At 40.2% G+C, this 24,614-nt stretch overlaps 1 protein-coding gene across 2 annotated transcripts; it reads left to right on the top strand.

Moving 5' to 3' along the window:
- The first annotated feature begins 433 nt into the window (after positions 1–433).
- kdr (kinase insert domain receptor (a type III receptor tyrosine kinase)) lies at positions 434–23,300 on the top strand. Of its 2 annotated transcripts, none has more exons than XM_010773018.1 (31): positions 434–725; positions 1,551–1,644; positions 1,735–1,937; positions 2,508–2,629; positions 8,778–8,943; positions 9,224–9,363; positions 9,769–9,952; positions 10,474–10,588; positions 10,732–10,898; positions 11,000–11,156; positions 12,599–12,719; positions 12,844–12,955; positions 13,049–13,248; positions 13,785–13,953; positions 14,585–14,731; positions 14,816–14,947; positions 16,509–16,615; positions 16,994–17,129; positions 17,441–17,545; positions 17,652–17,765; positions 18,099–18,187; positions 18,388–18,550; positions 18,670–18,761; positions 18,875–18,997; positions 19,083–19,194; positions 19,520–19,619; positions 19,709–19,814; positions 21,554–21,699; positions 21,791–21,848; positions 22,350–22,432; positions 22,551–23,300. In XM_010773018.1, exons 1-31 carry the CDS (start codon positions 665–667, stop codon positions 22,765–22,767), a joined length of 4,041 nt encoding a protein of 1,346 aa, XP_010771320.1. In that variant the 5' UTR covers positions 434–664; the 3' UTR covers positions 22,768–23,300. The 2 variants fall into 2 exon arrangements, with proteins under 2 accessions (XP_010771320.1, XP_010771319.1); XM_010773017.1 differs by having other exon boundaries at positions 8,775–8,943.
- The last annotated feature ends 1,314 nt before the right edge of the window (positions 23,301–24,614 follow it).

The following is a 24,614-nucleotide window of genomic DNA, read 5'->3' as shown; positions in this document are numbered from 1 at the left end:
CAATATATAATCAATTACCCGCAGCAGCATAAGAAGTAATTAAGATTATGTCAAACTGCATAAACAATTATGACCAAAATAAATGATATATTATTATTAAGTACAACAGTATGGAAAGACATCTTTTGTTAGACTCCTGTTTCTTTACTCAAGTTAAACTGCTAATGACTATTGTTATCATTCTGCAGATATAAAGATCTAAATAAAAATCTGAGTATTTCTTTAAACATCCCCTTCAAATTAAGTCTGCCTGGATATGATCTCTTTAGTTAGAGATTGTAAATCCTCAAGAATCTTTACATCTCTTTAAAAGTGAGATTGACAACAAACAGCAACAGGTCCACTTTCGGTCCCATGTGTTAGTTTTTAGTCAGGGAGAGACGCTCCTCCCCTGCAGGCTGCTCAGCTGAACGTCTCTCCATCCTCAGCAGCAGTTTCAGCTCCATTGGGACACACAGCCACACTTCACACACTGCTGATCACCTCTGAGCTCCTGCTGCTTGTTTTCATGACTTTGTGTCGGCACAAACCTTCTCCGTATTGGAATATAAAACAGAAGAATTCAATGGATTAGCGCTGACCGTGTAGGATTGTCATTATTGCTGGGAACCTTTTTGTTGTATTACTTGCTGTTCATGAGGACTCTGTCCATGTTTTCTGTCGGATGATGGCTCAGGGAGTCATTCCACTGTTTGGCATTATCCTGAAAATCTGTTTTGTTGCTGGTAAGGGAATATACTAAAAGTGTTCTATCTTTACCTTTTTTGTAAATAACAAACTAAATAAGTTTTCTAATAGAGGCAATATTATATTCTACTAGATAATTTTGTATTTCTCTGTCAAGTTTATGTAGTGCTTAACTGTGACAATGAGAACAGTTAAATACATCTGATAGAATGTGAAGAGTATTGCAGTGTGTGTCAGCTCATTTCTGTTCTGGGATTTGTTGTAAAAAGGACGGAAATGTGAACATTTTATATATTATTGACAAAAAGGAAATAACCGACCCATCATAATCCTAGTTTGAATTTGCTAGAATAAAAAGTTTGTGTTAATTTAACTCATCCAGTTAAATAATGGCAAGCTTCCATATTGCCGATTTGGTCAGCCTTGTTTTTTTCCATACAATACAATGTGAGCCTTAGGGCCTCACAGGGAGGTGGTGGGCAGCCTGTATCCTCAGAAACAGGAACTCCACCTAGGCTACACTGTGCCGGGCTATTCAGCCTGACCCGGCCCATCTTCCCCTGCTTCCTGTTTTGACACAGCTCCGCCATTTTCTGCAGCAGTGGAAAAATGGCCCTGAGTAGCCAAAGAGCCAGTTACAAAGCAGTTACCCACCCCTGTATTTTACTATAAGTTTATACCATGTGCTTCATAATTGAATACATTTCCATAATTTATTTTCCTAATTGTGACATTACTTCAAGGGAATAACAGTGACCTTTGATACGTTATGTTGCATTCTTCGTAAAGCCTGTACAGACAGGTGTCATCACTGTGTTTGTTCTCAGTCTTTGCTGTGATTAACTTGTTGTTTAATTCTCCAGCCATTGAATTGAGGTTTATGCCCGACCCACCAACGCTGAACATCTATGGCACCCACAGGATGAACAAATCTGACGACCTGGAACTAACATGCAGGTATAAACATACTTTACTGATTTCAATCAATCCATTGACCCATACATACAGAAACATGCATACAGACAGTCTTTTTCTCTTGACTTGCAGAGGTCGGCAGTACCTGAGGTGGGCGACCCCTCCTACCAGCACTCGCTTCTCCACCAGTGACTGCAGTGGATCGGGACTCTTCTGCACGACTCTGCGGATTTCCAACGCCACTGTCAATGAAACGGGACAGTACCAGTGCTCCTACAGAGACCTGAGAGTGGAAGATGGCAAGACCTCAGCAGCGGCTTATGTGTTCGTCCACGGTATAACTCATTTAAACTTTGTTTTGGAGTTTTGATGGCAGGAGCATGACGATGCTTTGTTGTGTTGTGATGTTGAGTAGTACAGAAGAACTTTGTACAGTGAGTATAATGTATTAATATACGGGCAGTACAGTTAACAAATATTAATTAAGGTAACACAGTGGTCCAAACTCCAGGGAAATATGATACAATACTTTTAAGGGTTGGATTGTTTATGTAACTGCAAATATTGTCACTTTCAACATTTTAACCCCAGAATACTGTAAAAAGTTGTACATTTATATGGTTAGTAGTGTAAAAGCTACAGTAGAAAAGTATTTCTTGAAGTAATCATAATAATTCAAAAGGAAACCACTACAATGCATTATCAGAGTATTGTTACAGTAATGTAAATGCTTACTGTATTGTATAGCATTGTGTTTATTCAAACAACCAGGGTTGTACAAGAACATCTGAGAGGATACATCCAGTCAGTTCTACCTTGACCAGCTCCTGGCCCAGTGTTGTATTCATTCGACCCTCACTTAAATGTACTTAAACTAATATCAGATTTTTGGTATTGAATTTTAGATTACAAGGTGCCATTTGTGCCATCCGACAAAGAGTTCGAGGTGGTGTTCATCCGTGAGGGAGAGCGGGTGGTGATCCCATGCCGAGGCTCGGTGGAGAACCTTAACGTCACGCTGCATACTGTAAGTTGAATTGATTTATTTAAAACAAGGGACAGTGTACATTAATCAACATATTAAAAACATGGAAAAGTACTCAAATTAGCCAAAAGGCTAGTTTTCATCGATAGTCCCTTTGCCAGATGGTGATAGACATCCTAAAAGCAATAATAAAAACACCACAACATTGTTATACCATTGTACATATTTACAATAGATGACATCACTGAATACAGATAAGAGCAAGTCATGATAATAAATAAATAAAACATTTACAATACACACTCATACACACACCTACAGCCACACATCAGTTCGGACACTGTTGGTTTTCAATGAGCCACTTTTTAATGCTGTGCTTGAATGTGTAGTAGGATGAGGATTCTCTTATTGGTTGTGGTATTGAATTCCATTGATGGGATGCGTGGAATGAAAAGACAGCCTGGCTGAATGCGCTTTTCCTAAATGGGATGGTGCAGTCTCCCCTAGCCGCACCTCTAGTAACCCTGGTTGAGGTGGACTTTAGGCTGATGAAGCCAGCCAGAGGAGGAGGAGCCAACCCACGAGTGATCTTATAAACTAAGCAGATGTTTTTGTAAACTATGAGATTTTCCCAGCTGAACAGATTATATTTTTTAACAATGTGACAATGATGATACCGGAATGGCTTTTTGTCTAGTGTTTTGAGTGCTTGTTATACAGTGATTCCAGTGGTTTTAGAGCTGTAGAGTGTGCATTAGACCAGCTTATCAGACAGTAGTTGATGTGGGAGAGGACCATTGAGTGAAGGTATAGCTTAGCTGCTGCAGATGATAGGAAGTTTCTAATGTATCTGTAATTTGACAGATTGAACTTTACTTATTGCAGACCTTTTTGATATGGGTTTTTAAACTGAGGTTTGTGTCAATATGTACTCCTAAGTACATGTCAATATGTACTCCTAGGTACTTGTACTCCAAGACAACCTGAAGTCTCCTTCCAGATGCCAAGCATCGAGCCAAGCATCGAGCCTGAACATTGTTCAACTTTTGATGCCGATAGATGCTCGTGATGCTTGCAAAGCCATGCCATGCTCCCCACAATGTAGTTCGGCAAAGATTAGAAATCTTCTACGTCACCCCATTCAAGTGAATGGGCGAAGCATTGAAAGCATTTTTCGATGCCTGTAGTTTAGACGAGCCGTTACGCATTCATAATTTCCCTGCTGTCTTTGTCTAGGGTTGTCAATAATGTTAATCAGATCTTCGTAGGCACTGGTCACTCCCATCAATTAGCACATAGACAAACATGGTTACCCTATAATCTTACCCATGTTTCTTTCTGAATTAATCTCTCTGTCTTTCTTACGTTAATGCTGCTGCTACCAACGGTAGCTCCTCCACATCCATAACCGCAGCGTTCAAAGATTCATCAGCCTCATCATTATATCAGTATCATCAGCTGCTCGATTACAAATCTCTCTGTCGAGTCTAAGTGCCAAATACTCATCTGTTATAATAAACATTATCTTTTTCTCATTCACTTGTTTCTGCTGATTAACATCCCTAAACCACGGGGCGTCCAATAGGCAGTGTTGATGTCAGATGGCATGCAGTGACTGTGTGATAAACAAGCAGAAACTAGTATTCAGTAAAATAATGTACCATGATAATACTGTACGTTTCTGTGGGTTTCCAGTGAAAAGAGATTTAATCCTTATAGTGACAAAACCAGCTAGATCACTTTTTTGCTTCAGGCTGTTTCTCTCAACTGTACTGACTGTGTGATCTAAGATATAATTTGCCCTTTTGATGATACAAAAGGCTATGACCCGAATAAGTGTAACTTTGATAATCGTATGGCATAATTGTTCAACAACTTTGCTTAACTCTTTTTCTGGCCTCTACTTCTAACTAAAGCCTGCATCACTCCCTCTTCTCTGGCATGTAGCCAGTAAGAAATTGCCAAGTCATCCGTGGTGAGAAAAAGTGATGCTGACTTTAGTGCTGCCAAGGGGGCATATGGCCCCAGCTTCCAAGATCACAGAGACAGTTTTTGGTCCCTAGAGTGTCGGGGCAAGAGCAGGGAGATATCAGTAGTAGTAGTAGTAGTAGAAAGTGGAGGAGGACTAAACCTCAGAGACAATTTACGCTGCTGCCTAATGTACAGTGCCACATGAAGTTCACCTTTTGCTACCTTGACAATATCTATTTGTGAGGATTAGGGCTGCCCTCGACTAACAATTTTTCTAGTCGTCAATTAAGGCGATTAGTCGACTAATTGTCGCATGTTTATGATACATTATGATTATAAATATCCTATATATTATTTTTTTTACTCCCAAAAATGGCTTCAGTTTCAAAGGCTGATAAAGAGCGTTATTATAACAGCGGTCCGCCTGTCAGCGGTATAAACAGGAGAAGCTCCGGTAAGGATCCTATTGTGTGTGTTAACAAGCAGCGAGGACACACACGGAACATTTAGTTCTACTTCTATTATTCATATCTGAATATAACAACCCAATAAATACTACAGAGGAAACGGAAACACTGAAAATATGAGCGTCTGCAAAAGTCCCTATGCGCAAGTACGCCCTTAACTTGAAATTAAAGCTTTATCGTTTTCTGAGGTCAGAATGATTATAAATTATAGGTCTATATATGTTGATACAAACATAGGTTACTGCTTGACTCACTGCTGCTGTTTTCCTCCGAGTCTGAGAAAGTTACACACGCTGTTGTCAGGATAATTAAGCTCTGTGTTTTGTTATGAAGCCGGCATTCAGGAAGTTGTGATGCTGTGAAGCTATGATGGTGGATATGGAGTAGACTTATTGCCGTCGTAGTTTGCATGTCTCGTCCTTTACTCGCGGAAAAATATCCAAACTTTAGATTTCCTGCCCGACCAAATCAACTTAATGACCTGTCTCCGCTCTGAATGAAGTCTGAGGGGGTTTCCGTTTGACACGTCATAGCACATGCAGCGCACGGATGGAGCTTTTATTTTATTTTGTATATATAATTTGAAGTGAATTATTAGTGATAGCAAATCGGGCTAACAGCTAACAAATGCAACAATACTAGTTAGATTAACCAAACAATTATAAAGTAGCAGAATTAATTTGAAAAACACTGCTGATCAATATCATATAAAGGCACATTAGTCTTCTAAGGGAGGACTTTATGTGAAATATCTCTGTGGTGGTAAGCAGGGCTCCCCACCGCCACTAAACCCCATGTCTTCGGGGGTAAAAGAATACACGACAAAATGAGATGTGGAGCACTGTTATACGATGCAGGATTCTGTAAATCTGCTCATCCCTCAGCAATGTACAAAAACTATATTGACTGGATGCCTGCAGAGCCATTTGCCCAGTCCTGGAAAGTTGCTGCTGTGAAATGAAATCTGTAAAGCAACTGTGTGCCTGAAGCAGTAAAGTTTTTCAAAGCACACCAGTGCCTTTGTCATAGAATTTTGGATGTAATTGATGCGATGCACTTTATAGCCTATGTTTAAGAGGCAACTGTGTGTGTGTGTGTGTGTGTGTGTGTGTGTGTGTGTGTGTGTGTGTGTGTGTGTGTGTGTGTGTGTGTGTGTGTGTGTGTGTGTGTGTGTGTGTGTGTGTGTGTGTGTGTGTGTGTGTGTGTGTCCACAGAGAGAAAAAAGTATTCAGTCGGGGGAGGTATTTCTTGGTAGCCAACATTTGACAAAGGATAATGCCCCATGGATGAATCAATTAAAATGGAGGTTTGCATTGTCCTTTAGTTGGCTCACACCACTGGCAACAGCACAAGATCCAAGTATTAACTAAACACAGAACAATTTTAAAAGCAATGTATTTCTATTGGTAGTATGTTTCGTGCCTGCAACACGTCTTTTTGTCGGGACTTGGAAGACCGGAAGCTGTATGGTTCATAAAAACATTTTCTTACTCAATATCAAGCCACAATTATTGTTTTTATTTTGAATCGTATAATGTCGGACTTTTTTTGCCGTCCGTGAGGAAAAGAAATGGGGCTCAGAATACTGAAATATGTATTTTAAAAATATTTTTTTCCTTATTCTTTTCTAAATAACACACAGTTATTTACTCAACAACACACAATTATCCTTGTTTCTATTTATTTGTTTAATTATATAATATCTGGTTTGTTTGCCTTCCGTCAGGAACTGAATTTCAAAATAAAGTCACCGGAAACAGGCGATACACACCGACTGAACTGATTACCCAAGATCCTCAGCTATGGTTGAAGCTCGGTGATTGGATGTTTGAGCCGCAATGCANGTGAGGGACTGCGGATGGAAATGAGCTCAAAGCTAAATCTGGCACTGTTAAGCTTGAAACATTTGAATGTTTTAAGTGTTCATTATTGTGCATTGTCCCTGCCAAATAAACGATTAAATGAAAAATGAAATCATTGTTTTGGCTTGGGATTTAAAAAAAAGTATATAACAGAAAAACCTGTACCAAGAACTGGGGGCACAACGTGGGAAAAACCTGGGAATAAACATGGTCACATTTTAATCTGCTTTTTGTGTTTTTTGAGTTTCACAAAATCATAATATTGCTTCTTCTTTTGCTTAAATGTTGACAACTGTATGTGATGGCTTTCCTCCTACAAAATGTGCTTGAGCTTGCATAACACTTCCAACATTTACCAAAAAAAGAACATAAAAGAAAAGAAAAGTAAAAACTCTTCCTTAAGGGAGTTTTCCCAATCAATGGAAGCCTGCTGTTGTGGTCCCGTTATTCAAAAGGTGGGGACCCTCTCATGACANTTTACTAACTCAAATAAATAAAAAATATAATTAAATAAACATTAAGGTGCACTAGTACAGTGAAGTTCAAATACAGATTATTTCAGATCACCGAAATGCTGCACCTTAATGTTTATTTAATTATATTTTTTATTTATTTGAGTTAGTAAATTATTCACAGTTTAATAATAATTAAAAACCCCCAACAAATATTTTGTGTTTTGTGATCATTTTTTCTGCTGTCCCGAAAACGTACGAACCGTGACCTAAAAACCAAGGTACGTACCGAACCGAAATGTTTGTGAACCGTTACACCCCTATGATTTAGGCATACTTTATTAATCCTTGTCCTTTACTCTGTTGTTATTTACATTATATCATACACATAGGCCCAAAACACACACATGTTGTAAAGCGCTTTGAGTGGTAGCAATTAATGGAAAGCACTACATAAATGCAGACTTTACGCATGGTGCCTAATTCGATTTAAGTTAGAATAATCTTAATGGTTGAATTTAGGAGTGAAATTTACCCTGATATGTGCTCAACTTGAACTTTAAAAAAAAAAATATTTTAGATCAAATGAAACGGTGAAGGTTGACCCTAAAAGAGCTGGGGAAATTTATTAGCATGAGCCTCTTAGAAGTTTGGGAATTAGAATATCTCAGGAGTCAGATGTGATGTGGTCTGAATATGATTCCTCAGTTTGCCTTTGTTTCTGTATACTTGTCTTTTTTATTTATTTTGTATTTAATCGTTTATTTGGCAGGGACAATGCACAATAATGAACACTTAAAACATTCAAATGTGTCAAGCTTAACAGTGCCAGATTTAGCTTTGAGCTCATTTCCATCCGCAGTCCCTCACATAAAACAAATTTAAGAAAATTACATTTGAAAAACATAGCAAAAACAAAATACATGATATGCAAAAAGTGCAAGAGAGCAAGAGCAGCACACACAAGTATTTACCACATGGAAATACAATAGCAGCAACGACATATCAAGTGCAAGAGAAGATACAAGAGCTACATAAAGTGCAAGAGGAGATACCCCTGTATTAAAGTGCATTTAGCGGTGATGACATCATCAGGGTTGTTTTTCAGACTTTATGAAGCTCCTCTAAAGTCAAAGATCCTATAGAGGCATGCACACCTCATGATGAGTAAACTAACCTATGTGTAACACTTTTGAGGACCTCTTTAAACCAGTAAAACTGACACAAAATGCCTTTTTATTTAATATGGTTTTCAGGCAACATTGCCATTCTCAATACTTCCCTTATTATTCATAACTATACTTAGGATTTATATGAGTTTCCTATTGTGGAATTTTCAAATGTAATATTATTTGATCACATAGCAATAAAAAAGTGCACTTGCAATTCTTAGTTTTATTCTATGTTCGAAATCAGTAACTTCTGTGTCTGTCAGAAGTATCCAAATAAGGAGCTTCATCCCGATGGGAAGGACTCTCAGTGGGACGCCAGGACGGGTTTCACTGTCCCCAGTCACCTGATCAGCTACGCCGGAGTCGTGTCCTGCCAGACTCGGATTGGAAACGAGACATTTAAGTCCCCTCTCTACATTGTTGCTGTTGTTGGTAAGAGGGAGAAAGATTCACACACAAAACTATCATTTGTTGAAGTCAACATTGTTGAAGTAATCTATACAGGTGTATGAGCATTTTATTAAACTGAATGAATATCAAAACTTAGTGGAAAAACACTGTCTTAATGCAGGGTATTGCTTGTGTGTGGGACAGTAAGTAAATTAAACTTGGTGGAGCACAGAGCGAGCGAGCGAGTGCAGGGGCAGAGAGAGAGTCTGTAGTCTCAGGAGAACAATGACTGACTGCCATGTCTTCCCTCCCTTTTCCACAGGATTCAAGATCCATGAACTCACCCTGACCCCCGCGCAACTGAGGCTGTCTGTGGGGGAGACGCTGAAGCTCCTCTGCACCGCCAAAACTGAGCTCAATGTGGGCATCGAGTTTAACTGGACGCACTCCGGTCAGGCGCTGGTCAGTGAACGAGGCTTTTCATGCTCTTCTCCTCTGTGATGGTCAATACTCTGGTATACAGTAATGTACATGAGACAGCTTCCAATCAGCCTGTTTTACCATGCAGTCTGTGTTTCACACATCACTGAGGATAGACAGAGACATCTGACTTCCTGTTTCCCTTCCACGTATTCCCTACTTCCTGCTTTCAGGAATCCTTCAGTTTATCTTTACTCCAAGTCAGAGTGCAAAGGTGACCCTGGGTGTTTATAAAGTTCTGCCTGCTCAGATAAAAAAAATACACTCATGGCAAAGCTTATTTGGCTGTTTCTCTCTTTAAAACTGAAAATAATATCCCACCCTTTGTTTTCCCAATTACTATTATCAACTGTCTGTTGTAAAAACAAATTGGCCCTCTCGTGTCAGACCTCGCTGAACGGTTCGAGCGAGCCCCACGCCAAACCCCACAAGAAGAAGCTGTGGAACTCCCTGGAGCTGTCCAACGAACTGGAGGTGCATAATGTGAGCGTGGATCACGCCGGGGAATACACCTGCTCCGCATCCAGTGGACAGATGGAGAAAAGTGCCTCAGCATTTCTTAAAGTGTATGGTAGGTGTACCGGAAACCATACTGCATACTTTTCAATAGCATCACCAGAAATACAGAGGCCTCAGTGCAGGTGCAATGTTTCTTTGGTAGTTTTCGTGTCACTTTTTCCAAGGCAACTGACAAATTGTATTAAAAGGCTGTCAGAGAATTCAAAAAATGTAAATGAGTACATAATATTGTTGAATAAGGAAGTTAAAGTAAATACAAATAAAGCTTTATACTTGTTCTTCAACCTCTAATCAGTTTATTAAAAGAAAATGTGTTTATTTTTCTTTTACCATTACTTAATTTAAGTCAAATATTGCCACCTTTCTTTTCTTAAAAGACTGTAGATACTTTTAAATGTAACCAACTGAAATGCAATTTGAACTTTGTTAAATAATACAGTATGCTTTCCTAGCAACAATAACACAATGATTAGAATGATATTAATATTCCTTTCAGCACTTTGACATGTGTTGTGTCTCAATGTAGTTATGTGACGCAGTAACATCATTTTATGATTTTTGTTGTGTTTACAGAAAAGCCTTTTATTGAGATAAAAGAGCCATGGAGGAAGGTTTGGGAGCTAAAGGTGGAAGAGCAAACCTCTATTCCTGTGAAGTACACAGCCTACCCAGATCCCGAATTGAAATGGTATGTTCACAGTAGAAGAAAAGCTGTCTTTGCAGCATTTATTCGCTTACATCGCTCAATGTGTGTAGCAAAAGGTGCTGAAGATATCTTTCCATTTTGACTTTGTTCAACTTTTCTGATACTTCTCTCTTCTGTCTACTCAGCTTAAAAGATGGCCAACTACTGAAAGAGGATTACAGAATAAAACTGAGAAGTGAAGCCCTCATCTTCCGTAAAGTCAAAGAAATGGATGCCGGGAATTACACAATCGTCCTGATTAATAAGATAACTAAAGAGGAACAGAGACTCTCTTTCCAGCTGCTGGTCAACGGCATGTTATAGCTTTTTTTTTCCTTGAGTATTTTTACTAAAGCTGCCTGGCGCTGTTGGTCAAGAGAGAGTGGTGATAACTTGTGTTGTTTTCTTCTACAGTTCCTCCTCGTATCATTGAGAAGGAGGTGGCAGTGGACACTGATGTGTACCTGTACGGCAGCAGCCCCACCCTACGGTGCACCGCCCGTGGATTTCCCACACCTACACACATCCAGTGGCAGTGGATGTCCAAAGAGGACTGTCCAGAGGCCTTTCTGTAAGTCACAACAATCAGTGTGTATGTGTGTGAAAGAGAAAATGAAGGGGCTTCTCTTTTGTGTATCCATGCAGTGTTCACATGCCTTCTGCCACTCATTGTCAACAGGTTGTTGATTTTGGAGAGAAATAGCTGCTTTCGTGATGTTGACAAAAACAAGAGAAGAGACAATGAGAGTGCACTCTGACCCGATGCAAATCAGCGGATGTGATTCATGCTCTTCACAATGTCTCATTTTTAGAATGACATCAATTATTCAGACTCAGAATGTGTTTACTGATTTTCTAAAACCAGATATGTTTGGCTATCGGTCGTGTACCTTTTCGGTTAAGAACTTTAGGATGGTAGGCTTCTCTGTGTAATATGGGCATGGTGGTTACACAACAGCTTCCTCAGGTATGTTGGGAATATATGAGTGTTGATAGAAAGGAGGAGGCGTGTGTGACAGCGACTTCGGCCAGAGGAGACCATCAGGAGGTTCCTTATCTCCTGCCTACACATACGAGCACTTCCTCAGTCCTGCACTACGTTTCCTGTTGTTCCTGTCCTGCTCTCTGTCCAAAAAAGAGCTACTTCCTGCTGAAGCTGCCTTCCTCCTTTCTCCCCCGTTATCCTTTACCTAATTTTACAATTAACCAACTATGTTGTTTTCGTGTTTCTTAAAATATGGATTGACAGTTTTTCCTCAACCGAAATTATGTCTAATTACAAAAACCAGTAGTGTAAAGTAACTAAGTAGATATGCTCAAGTACTGTACTTAAGTACAATTCTGAGGTATTTGTACCTTATTTCAAATACTACTTTGTACTTCTACTTCACTACAATTCAGAGGTTAATTGTTTACTTTTACTCCATTACATTTATTTAATACCTTTAGATACTTTGTGGATTTGGATAATGATCTGACTTAAATCTGACTTTATGGAGTAAATTCCCAAGCTACCCTGCAGTATACAAAGTAATTCAAACTAGCTGCACCTTTACCAGCTGTGATAAACACTTTAATGCATCAATAATTATAATCAAAATATATCATATATATTATTCTGATATGGGCCAATCTGCATAATGAGTACTTTTGCTTTTGGTACTTTATGTATATTTTGATGCGAAAACTTTTCTACTTTTACTTGAGTAACATTTTGGATGCAGGTCTTTTACTTGTAACATAATATTCCTACACTCTGGTACTTCTACTTTTACTGAAGTATAAGATCTGAGTACTTCTCCCACCTCTGACAAAAATAAAACAAAAGATAAACTCTTTGATGGATGAAACATATGAATTTCAGTCTTAGTTCTCCAGTTGTAAGTGTTAATATGTGTGTTGGTGTATCAAAGCCAGGAGCATCATCTGCAGAAGAACACTCCTACACCGTCAGGACTATTAGATTTCATAGCAAGATATGTAAGTTTCACCTGATTTATTTTTGTCCAACAGGCCCGGGCTGATAAAGTCTAAGTTACCGCTAGCGGAGTGTACCGATTGGAGAGAAATCAGCAATAGCACCGGTAACCACCGTGTGGAACGAATTGTGATTGATGCTGAGCATGCCTCAAAGGTAAATATGTCCTCGTGATTACACCCTCTACTTCCTTCTGTCAACCTCCATTAGAGTCCTATCAGTTACACATTTTGATTATATTTATTGTGCAAATATTAACAAGGGAAATGCATTTATCTAGAAAATCGTGAGCTCTTTGAAGATCCAGAAAGCGGAGGCTCATGCCCTCTACAGATGCAGAACTGCCAACAAACTAGGAGAGGATTCACGTATCGTCTTTTTCCACGTCACACGTAAGTGCTGTTCCTTATTTCTGTCTCATGTTAGCTTTAAGACCTCATAATGCTGATCTCATTCTTGCTTTCGTTTCCATCTGTGCGCTGTAGGTGGTCTTGAGGTGAGCATGTCTCCCTCCGACGAGCCCTTGGAGGAGGATGATGTGATTCTGCGCTGTAAGGCTGACCATCTGATCTACAGAAACCTGAACTGGTTCAGTCTGAGCAACATCTCAGAGACGGAGCAGATGGCGTCAGTGCAGCCCTGTCGCCCGTGGTGGAACGTGACTGTACTTGGGAAAAATGTTGAGGTACTGTAATCCCACTTTATTAGATAATATACATTATTACTTAATCATCAAATGTTTCTTGCATCAAAGCAGCTTAATTTGCAACATCAACAAGAACAATATTGAATATTGAATAAAGAAACAAGGAAAAAGACATTTAAAATAACATTACAATCATTCAAAACAATTCGGTTTGAGACCATTTATGGTACTTTTGATTTGAGATTAAAGTGGGACTGACTGATGCTCAAAAGAATGCTTCAGTCTTATATAAATCATGGGACCCTGTATCTCTGATTTGATGGTATTCCTATTTAATGAAAGGATCCAACCAGAGGTACTTTGCAATTTTTAATTTGACCTGTTTGACCTGGTTGTTGATACAAAATATAATCAGCTAATAAATGATGCTATCGGAGTAAACAGTTGATCTACCAGCATTAATTAAAGTGGTTCAGCCTTTAGTAAGTCAGCGACCTGCAACGTTTAAATTAACTTTTATTTTATTGTAGTGAAATATCTTAATACTTAAAGTACTTCCCTCCCTTGCTCTGCAGCGGAGGCCCCAGTCCCCTGTGGTGCGGTCCAGCCTGCAGGGCACCAACGTGACCCTGGAGCTGTCGCTGCACAACGCTTCCCTTCAGGATGAGGGTCTGTACGCCTGTCGGGTGGAAAACATCAAGACTGGGGAGAAAACCTGCCTGCTGCGCCGACTTTCTCTCAAAGGTAAAACATATGTACGGTTCCCTTTTCATGGTTGTCAATACTGTGCCATTCAGGACCTTGGAATTGATAACTCAACTACCATTTCAATTTTATAACATTGCAACAACAAGTCTAGAAACTACTTCATTTCACTGTAAATTGCATGCAATTATGAGCTGTTTTGTTTTGTTTTATTTTAATTTTGTTGTATGTATGTTTATGTAAGTTTTGAGTGTGTGAGGACCCCAGGAAGAATAGCCAATGCTCATGCTAGTGCTAATGGGGATCCTAATAAAGACAAAGACAAAGACTGTATTGTCAGATTTGCAATATTTGAAGTAGAGTGAGTGAGATTTTCTTTTGTCGTTTTCATTGCTGTTACACTATTTTCCCTATCTTTAGATAAGGCCAGTATGTGTTAAAGAATCTACAATGACATACGATAAAAAATACTCTTTCATGTCTCGTTTACAAGCTGCGCATTTAATGAAGCAAGATTCTTTTAAAAATTATCATTTTATTCGCCCGCACAATTTTTTACTTCATCTTTAAGATATTTTGAGTGATAATAACTTCACAAAGTAATGAATACCTGATCTTTATAGGTTTTTATTTGTTTTCTGAAATGAATGGACTTTGATTCAACTTTCAGGTCTTGCGGCTGCTAGGATCTTAAATAATATCACGGATAAAAAAGTGAACGTGAGTGCTACGATCAGTCTCCTCTGTGATGCTGCTGGGATGCCGAGGCCGGTGGTGGTGTGGACCAAAAACAACCACACTCTGGTGGAGGGCTCAGGTGAGGGGGGTGCAGAGCTATTCATTGAACACTCACTCACTCCATGAGATGCCACAGCTATTAAAGAATGTGGATTTCTTTCAGGCGTGATTCTGAGTCAGCACAACCAGCTTCTGACGATTCAGCGCGTGAAGAAGGAGGACAGCGGTCTCTACAGCTGCACTGCATGCAACAGCCGGGGCTGTGACTCCTCTCAGGCCTACCTTACGACTGAAGGTCAGTCCCTCCCTGAACCATAACAGGAATAATGCTGATGGAATTGGCCAATGGGTGTAGACATGCAAATGGCCCCCCACTCCTTCTACATAGTGGCAAGACCCCAAGACTAAAAAAAGTCATCAATTTGTTTCTGTTTGTAGTCGTTCTATTACTCTTTGTAGGGTTTGCATGTCTGATGTTTTCATTTTGTGTGTCTTTGTAGTTGTGTTTATCTCTCTTTTTTTTAGAAGCTTTTAGTTGTTTTGTGCTCTTTTTAGGCTATTTGCTTTAGGGTACATTTATTTATAAGACATCTTAACATTCACTTAAACAGACGCTCTGGCACAGAGGCCCACTGAGCCCTTGGACCCCAGGGCCTGTGCCCAGTAGGCCTGTTCAAGAATCCATTTATCACTGATAATAAAGAATATATTGTCATAGTTCATAGGCTTTAGCCTTAACCTCTTGAGAAAACTCCCAATTCTCACACGGACTGTTTATTTATATCTGGCCTAAAGGCAACACCAGTTCACATCACACATACAACATTTCTTTTATATCAAAGATGTAGAGTAAGAATAACTTTACTTCCGCATGACAGGAAGTTGGCCCAGTTAGCACACATCCTCCTGGGAGTTTTGAAATCCAAAACAATGAGGAGACTGCAGGACAAAGGGAGAGGTCAGCCCTGCCCCAGCTCTCCTGTCCACCCTTTGCTGTCCTGAGCTCAGAGACACAGCAACAAACAAACACATGTCCAAACTAGAACCAGGGCCTACGTGACCTGGACCCCGCCAGCAGAATGTAGATCCCGGGCCGTTACTTCAGTTATTGGCCTCGGAGTAGACAAGGGAGGGTAGAGGACGCCGCTAACAACAACATCTCTGATCGTGAGGGAGAACAACAATGAGGGAGAGCGAGGGATTTAAACAGAAACTATTCAAGTTTTTCAAATGTTATATATGCCTGACATTTATGAGATCATTATTGACTGTGAAATCAATTACACAGTTCCTATGTTACACAGCAAGGGGTGGTTATCAACGAGCCAACTTTTTTATTGTATCTATTTTTTCTAAATACATTTCACGAGGTAATAATTTATCCAGGATGAGAAAGAAGTTAAAGAATAAACATTTATACTACACTCCCTTCAGCAATAATGTATATGCATTCCCTCAGCTGAATGGTTGCAGAGAGAAATGGTTAATTACGGCATTTAGTTACACACTAATAGGCCTTGTCCAAGTTGTCTTTGGCAGTATTGTGTGGCTGAGTCCTAGTCATTTGTTATGACTAGATACAATATCAGTTTGCTCACAGTCCAGATTCCAACTGTTTCCTTCCTCCAACCTAGGCAGGGACACACACACATGGGTACACTCCAAAGACAATGACTAACCTATCTGAATTGTACGCAACTCTGTCAAGACGCGCCACTTAAAATATAATGGACATTCCTCTACGACTGTCCCACGTTTTTCCCGAATTTGTCGGAAAAACGGTCTGTTGTTGACACATTTTATTATAAGGTTGTTTGTGAACACTCCTGCAATTCATATTATTGTGTTTATTCTAGGTAAAGAGGAAAAGACTAATGTGGAACTGATTGTTCCTATTGGGTCAGTGGTCATCGCCATGTTCTTCTGGTTACTGATCGTCTTTGTCATCCGTGGAAAAAAGAGAGTAAGAACTTCCTCATCCTCATCTTCCCTTTGCCACACTTTCTTCCTTGGATTTTCCCTGCAGTTACACAGGAAAGCCAATACTGAATAAAAAAATTCAGCTAAAACACACACACACAAGCACATACATAAGCACACACACTGTGGGGGTGTCTGACTGATTAGAAGTGACTGGTTTGGCTCTCAGTCGCTGCTCTCCTTTGTGTCCAGGAACAACAGTGCCACTCTCTGCTCCCATAAGTCACGTACACCCACAGCACTGATTGGGCCCCTTTTACTGGAGGGGAACCAGAATCACTGTAAAAATTGTGGTACGATGTATCTATTCGAAATAGGGGCTCGTTAATTCTTAAATATTCTCCCTCTCACTCTGTTTCAGCCCAGTGGTGGGGATCTAAAGACGGGCTACCTGTCCATGATCCTGGACTCTGAGGACATGCCCATGGACGAGCAGTGTGAAAGGCTAACGTATGATGCTAACAAATGGGAGTTTCCTCGGGACAGGCTGAAGCTAGGTAAGAATACTGTAGGCATCAAGGTGACAAAGTGTGTAAGGAGACACCACTTTAACTTGACGTGAAAATGCCCAAGTATTCTTCAACAAGACACCTTACGAATCCCAGCTCACATAGTTTTCATAGAGTGCTAATATTTGCTAGTTAGCAATGAAACGAGAAAGACTAACACAACCACTTTTATATTGCTAATAATTAAACAAAAATTCCTCTTAAGAATCTGTCCAAATTACCTGATGGTGTAGATTGAAAAACAAACTAAATCAAAGAGGCTATATTGTTTGTCTTCATGATAATGTTTTGTATTAAAGGTGACCCACTGGGACGAGGAGCGTTTGGTCAGGTGGTCGAAGCAGCCGCCTTTGGCATCGAGAAAGCTACCACGTGCACCACTGTAGCAGTCAAGATGCTTAAGGGTTAGTGTTCATCCTTCTTTTCACTGCCCCTAAACACATGCACCAAGGAAATACGGCCAGTGAAAAGGTTCAAACACGCAGTTAATTTAATTTCTCTGTGCTTCAGAGGGAGGCACGTCCAGTGAGTACCGCGCCTTGATGTCAGAACTGAAAATTCTCATTCATATCGGACATCATCTCAACGTAGTCAACCTGCTGGGAGCCTGTACAAAGCCTGGAGGTGAGTCGTTATAAAAAACACATACCTGTAGTGTAACATGAAAACAGTCCTATTTACTCATCTTTACTGTCCTGCTTACTCATCCCCTATTTATTTCATGAGCATCGATATTCCTGGGTAATTCACTTCTTTATGAGGGCTAGTGAACTTTTAAGTGTCCCTTAACCCTAATTATAATTATGTGTCAACCTTGGGGTGGCTGCAATGTATTTACATTTTTCTCTAATATGCCTCACACTTTGTATCAAATCAGCCTCTAGATGTCCTCTGTGGTCCTGTAATATAAAGTAATGAGCTGTCTTTGAACTCTTTGCTCACCCTCTCTCTCCGTAGGGCCTCTGATGGTGATTGTGGAGTACTGTAAAAATGGAAACCTCTCCAGCTACCTGAAGAGCAAGCGAGGAGAGTACAGCCCGTACAAGGTAAATGATAACCAACATGCAGCCAGAAAACTACAGCCAACCCTCTGAGTGGTTACACGCACCATAGATCGCCGCATAGTCACATCCAAACCACAGACAATTACAGAGAAGTGCAGTCTGTACTAACCACGGAATTGTGATGCAACCTAAAATACAAATGATTATATTTCTCTTCTGTGTGCTTATGTCGTGGTCAACAGAGGAAGCGGGTAGATAGCCAGAAGTGGGCCTCAGTGGAGGAGGATGTTACCGAAGGGGATCTGGGCCTGGGGAACATCGCCCAGCTGGACATCTGCACCGGGACGGCTGTCTGCTCCAGAGCTGCAGACAGGACATCGGGCAGCGACATGGACACTCAGGAAGGTGGGGAAGACAACTTAGAGTGACCTTAAAATACCTTTTGCATCAATGTATTGCTTATTGACGTGTAATATTGTTCATGGCTCACATTAATGTTTATAAAATGCATATTGTGACCACAGAGAGCTCAGACGAGGAGCATCTGACAATTGAGGACCTGATATGCTACAGCTTCCAGGTGGCTAAAGGCATGGAGTTTCTCTCATCCCGCAAGGTGAACCTAGATTTATTCAGAAATCTGTTTGTACGCATGTAAACAGACGAAATGAGATAACAATCTGTCGTTGCTTGTTGACGTGAACTCATCTGTGTCTGTTTGCTCTGTAGTGTATCCACAGAGATCTAGCAGCCAGAAACATTCTGCTTTCAGAGAACAATGTGGTGAAGATCTGCGACTTTGGCCTCGCTAGAGATGTCTACAAAGACCCTGATTATGTCCGCAAGGGAGATGTGAGTTCCCCAAACGTACACATAGGTGATCAACCAAACAATTAAGGTCTGTAAGCAATAAAATGGTCATTCATTCTTGTTACAGGCACGACTCCCTCTAAAGTGGATGGCTCCGGAGACCATCTTCGACCGGGTGTACACCACACAGAGCGATGTCTGGTCCTTTGGGGTTCTGCTCTGGGAGATCTTTTCTCTAGGTACACATTTCACATAAGACTAAGGCCACACAGTATGAGACAAATATCTGATATGCTATATGTCGTTGAACCTCATTATAAATAAACAGATTTAAAGTCTACTCAGTTCTGCCTTATGCTGCTTCAATATGCTGCCAAATTCACTTCCGAAATGGCCCTTGATGATTGTTTTCTACCGACACTTGTTTTCAACGTACTCAATTGCAATGCTATGTTTATCACGTTTAATGCAGGTTAAAATTACATTAAAAAACGATATGTTGTGCACCTCTACACTTCAGATGATCACTGTATATCTGCAACCACTTCTGTCTTACCCTCACAGGAGCTTCTCCCTATCCGGGTGTTTGCATCGACGAGTTATTCTGCCGGAGGCTTAAGGAGGGCACCAGGATGAGACCCCCAGAATACGCCACCACTGAGATGTGAGTGGAAACTTGACATGATTGCCATTTCACACAGAACTGTAAATCCCTCAATTTGACTGTTTTCCAATTTTCTTCATGCTTCATAGATACCAGACCATGTTGGACTGCTGGCTGGCTCGTCCCACAGACAGGCCAACTTTTGCAGAGCTGGTGGAACATATGGGCAACCTGCTGCAGGCCAGCGCTTACCAGGTGCATAAAGCATTTAAACTCTCTGAAATACTGTCAGTTATCAGGTACATAAAAAAACAACTGAAGGTTTTTTAACATTCAGCATTCATGGGATGTAAATGTACCAGTTTCTGTACTGACAGCAGGCTGAATAGTCCACAATGCAACTTTGACTCAAGGTCTCCTATCATGCAAAATGCACTTTTTATTGTCCTTTATACAAAAAGATGTGGCCCGGTGTGTCGGGGAACTCACAAAGTGTCAGAAAACAAAACCCTCTCTCTTTTCTTTCGTACTGAAATCTCTAAAAACGGGGGTACAACGGAGCTGATCCAGATATGACGTAATATCGGAAATGTGGGCTGGCTTTAAGGCCCGGACACACCGGGCCGATTTCGGCCGTCGATAGATGTCTGGTCGTCGATGAGCGTCCTGTCGCCCTACTCAGATTGGTGTGTCCAGCACCGTCTTGTCTTTTCGGCCGTGCTGACACCTTCCGGCACGGCAAAAGGCTGTGGGCAAAAGAAATCACTCTGATTGTCTGTTCAGCTTAGCGAATCAGTGCATGAGAAGCGAAATGGAAGTGAAGAAGGCACACACAGATGGCTATTATTTTTCTTTTTCCAGTACCGCACTAAACATTAGGGTTGCCAGAAACTGACCATGATCAAAANTCGCTATGTGAAACAGTCTGTGAAACAGTCTGTGATGGACGAGAGTGAAAATGGAACGCACGCTATTTGTTGTTCTTATATATCACGCAGTCTGTCTTCCGGTTGTTGCCTCTTTTGAATTAAGAATACACACTACCGCCGCTTGCCGGTAAGGAGAGTTATTGCCACTCACGCATGCGCAGTGCGTACGTTCTACTTGTCCGTTGGCTGAAGTCTTTTTTTGGCCAAGGCCAAGACGCAGGAGACGTGAGGTGACACAACAATCAGGTCCGTTGGGACGTGGTCTTTGGTGTCAAAGTTTGGTGTCAGGGCCTTTACATGTGCGGCCCTATCAGAAACGTTGCTATCAGTAACAATGCCCGACATGTTTTGGACGTAATATGGTCTTTGTTTAGCAAGCATCGCTAACACTCAGAGCTAACCTGTAGACTACTGGAGAGAGTATGTGTAAAAAAGCAGGAAATAAAAAAAAGGAACTCACCTTGTGGTAAACCCGCAAGAGAAAAAGCATTTCAGCTCCATACTGTTTCAGAAATAATCCTTGATGTGGTTTGGAACATGATATGGCATTTAATCACGGCAGCATTTAACTGTAGCTGCCGGGTCATTCTGAGCAGGCACAAGCTCCCCCTCCTCCATTTCTTTTTTTTTTCAAGCTAAGGACCCAGAATCAGCACTTCTCTAAAAGGGCTGAAATAGAAGGATATGAGGGATGTCTAAAATATATGAACTGTTTGGTATTTGGAGCAAAACATATCACAGATGTGTTTTTTCTATATTTGTCTATATCTGAGAACCATAACATATGCCTAAAAATAGCATGATAGGAGATCTTTTAAGGCACACAAGTTATGCCAGTGTTATGGCTGGCCCTGTACACCAGTGACACATTGAAACAAGCTTACACCCATTTGTTGAGCATTGCCAAGTCATTCTGGGAAATATAGGAAGTCATGACTGCATCAGGAAAAGTAATTACTGGACAACATTAAATTACTAATTGTACTGATCATATTCTCATTTGTGTGGATTAATTGATCGAGTGTGTATTTGAGCTAATGCCATTAGAGTTCTCTTTGTCTCCAGGATGGGAAGGACTACATCCCTCTGACAGTAGGCAGTGAGGCAGAAAGATCTCCAGTGACCCCTGACCCCAGGAGCCCCTACAGCAGGCCCCAAAGTGGAGAAATCCTGAAGGCTCAGCTCCACTATGACAACCCGCCGTCTCTTGGGTCAGCATGACCACTTAACTCTCCCTCTTAACTTCTAAAAGTTCAGATTTTCAGCTGTGAATCTTGTTTATAACTTATCTCCTCTGTGCAGCCGGCCCCTGAGTGTCAAGACATTTGACGACATCCCGGTGGCGCGCAGCAGCGTCATGGTGAGTGTCAAAATCCACACATATTCACAATACACATGTCGTTTCAGATTTGATTAGTCAGTGGTTTGGTTTGGTTTGATTTGATTTATTTCGAACGTGTAAAACAATAATACAAAAAATAATAATAATAATGAAATGAAACATGAGAATTATGGTACTGTACAAATATATAATATATATTATTGACTTACAACTTATATATAAACAAATGATCTCCTTAATTACACATCCGAATAGTGGTAGTAAAAAATGTGTATTAAAACACAAATTGAGCGAGTCTCCTAAATCCAGTCTCATAAATAATTTCAGTTTCTTTCTTTTAATTATGCTTCAATCTCCCTGCAATCACATTTTAAGAGTAAATTGTTTGCAAAAAAAAAAAAGTATTACATTTATATAATATATCATAATTGAGCCCAATGAAACACAGTAGAGCTCTAAAATTGCAGGCTCACCTTACAAACCAAACGGTGTTCATATAAACTGTTGCCTCTTCTACAGGAGGGTCACACAGACAGTGAGGGCTTCTCCCCAGAGGAGGTAAAGGTTTTGAATCAACAGCTGGCAACCACGCCAAACTTCAGGTGAGAGCTACAAATCAGCATGTCTATTATAGAATATCATATCTGTCTTTAAACCACACACTTCTTAAGCTGCAATTTAAAATAAACTGGACATCCCTTTCCTGTTTTCCCTCCTCAGCCAGCTGCTGCGCTGTAAGAGTAAAGAGTCTCTGGCCTCTGAGTCATCCAATCAGACGAGCGGATACCAGTCCGGCTACCACTCTGACGACACAGACACCCCCATCTATGCCAACGAGGAGGTGATCCTGAGGCACAACATGCGGAAAAAGCTTCCGCTGCCCAAGACGCCTGACAAATATAACACCGAGATCCGCTACAGCACGCCACCTGTCTGACCCCCGACCTAACGCTGAGTCTTTCACTGTAGAGTCACTGTTTACCTTCAGCAGGTATTACACTTTAAGAACAATGAAAACATGTAAAGGTATTTTAACAGGACATAAGTAGCAGGGAAAAAGAAGGTTGTTTGATATGTTTGTAAGTATAGCTTTCTTTGGACAACCTGAGGAATGCTTTAATGTTTACTCAGCGAGTAAAAAGGTCTGGGAAGTTGAGACACAAGGACACGCCTACTTCCTGAGGAGCACTCCACCCACTTCCTGTAACGCAGGAAATGACATCTGGAATTTTTAGATAATGGAATCTGCAAATGTTTTCTTTCTTTTTTTATTCTCTTTTTTTACTATTGTGTTGGCATATGTAATGCCTGCTACGGAGGCAGTTCTCACATAAATCTGAATGTTTCTGTAGTCATATTTGTACAGTTTCTTAATGCATACCACTAACAGTATTTTGATGAAAGCGTATCACTTAACCTGCATTAAATGTAACTAGTTTTATAAAATAAAGATACTCGCATATTAACACAGCTCTTGTTTACTCTTTTATTGGACATGGAAAATCAATAACATTCATCACTGTTTGTTTATCCCAAACTTGATAATCCATGAAAAGGTTTGTCTGTTTATTTGTATAATGCACCTCTTGTATCCTTTCTCTATGTCTAACGCAAAGAAAACAGCACTTTCTCAGCCTTGGTCATTTTGTGTGTCTGTGTGTTTGTGTGTGTGTGCACTGTAGAAACAATGCCCTGGGTATTTTTAAAACTGTTTTTAGCTCACAATGCCTATAATACCCCTGCCAAGGCCGGATTGGGTCAGTATGACACCCAGCTAAGGAAAGGGGCACATTTAAAAGCTGATTTTAAAGCTGTGGAGAAAATAAATCCCAAACGTATTCTGGATGTGTAATAATGCATGATACTTGAACTGCCACTTGAGGGATGCCGCGTAACCAGTGTTGTTTGAGCATGTGTAGTTATATGAACCTATAAATGTGTATACAGTGTTAAGACTTAATCTTGTTTAAATGGCTGCTGATGATTTTTGTTTGAGGATTATTCATTGTTCCAACCCCAGTTTGCTGTTGTGCCAGGATGTCACTGTGACACTGAAGATCAGCCTAATACTTAAAGGTGCTGGTCAGTCTGACGGTCTGCATTAAAACACAACATATTTTGTCTACAATCAAGGACAACAAACCCAGCTAATTATAGCAAACTAAAGGAAACAACTCGCAGCCTCGGAGGAGTTGTTTCCTCACTTCCTCGCGTAACACAGGGGGGAAGAACCGCTTGATGTAATAAATAGTATATTTATATAAATAAACCTAGTTATTTTACTGTTAACAAACAAACAAATTATAATGTTTACTAATTATTAGCTTTGCCATAATGTTATTTTATCATTTGTGTAATATGAAATATCTTTTCATAAATACTTTCATATCTGATGAGAAACACTAACACTAGATTCTGATTGCATTAGTAAACTATTAACAGTTTGATGAAGATTTTTTTTAAATGTTGAAGTTAAAAGCATCAATCTGGTGCACTTTGAGAGCAACATGAAGAGATCTATGGATACATCTCTCAACACCCATGAAACAGAACTGTAAGCAGATTTTTTTCTTTATGGATATTTTACAAATCACTCCCCTTTTAAACTGTATTCTTGTTTATTAATAACAACTTTTTTTTACTGTCATATTAGTATTGTATACCTGTTTACTTTATTCTCTTATTTTTCTATAACTATAATGATCATATAAAGGTGTGCCTTTACCTCACTGAGCTGAGGTTATCAGAGCCTCTCAGTCTTTCAGGAGAGAGCTCTCTAATGGT

This window comes from Notothenia coriiceps, unplaced genomic scaffold, assembly GCF_000735185.1.
Source record: "Notothenia coriiceps isolate Sejong01 unplaced genomic scaffold, NC01 NC01_scaffold00011854, whole genome shotgun sequence".
Taxonomy (NCBI): domain Eukaryota; kingdom Metazoa; phylum Chordata; class Actinopteri; order Perciformes; family Nototheniidae; genus Notothenia; species Notothenia coriiceps.
Note: the sequence above shows the minus strand (reverse complement) of the source record. Positions and strands in the feature narration are given on the sequence as shown.

Bases quoted from the DNA above. Each gene is read 5' to 3' on its own strand.
- kdr (XM_010773017.1), top strand. From the start codon at position 665: ATGATGGCTCAGGGAGTCATTCCACTGTTTGGCATTATCCTGAAAATC. The intron at 13,249-13,784 runs GTACTGTAATCC...CTTGCTCTGCAG, and splicing joins TACTTGGGAAAAATGTTGAG to CGGAGGCCCCAGTCCCCTGT. The intron at 14,732-14,815 runs GTGAGGGGGGTG...GATTTCTTTCAG, and splicing joins CACTCTGGTGGAGGGCTCAG to GCGTGATTCTGAGTCAGCAC.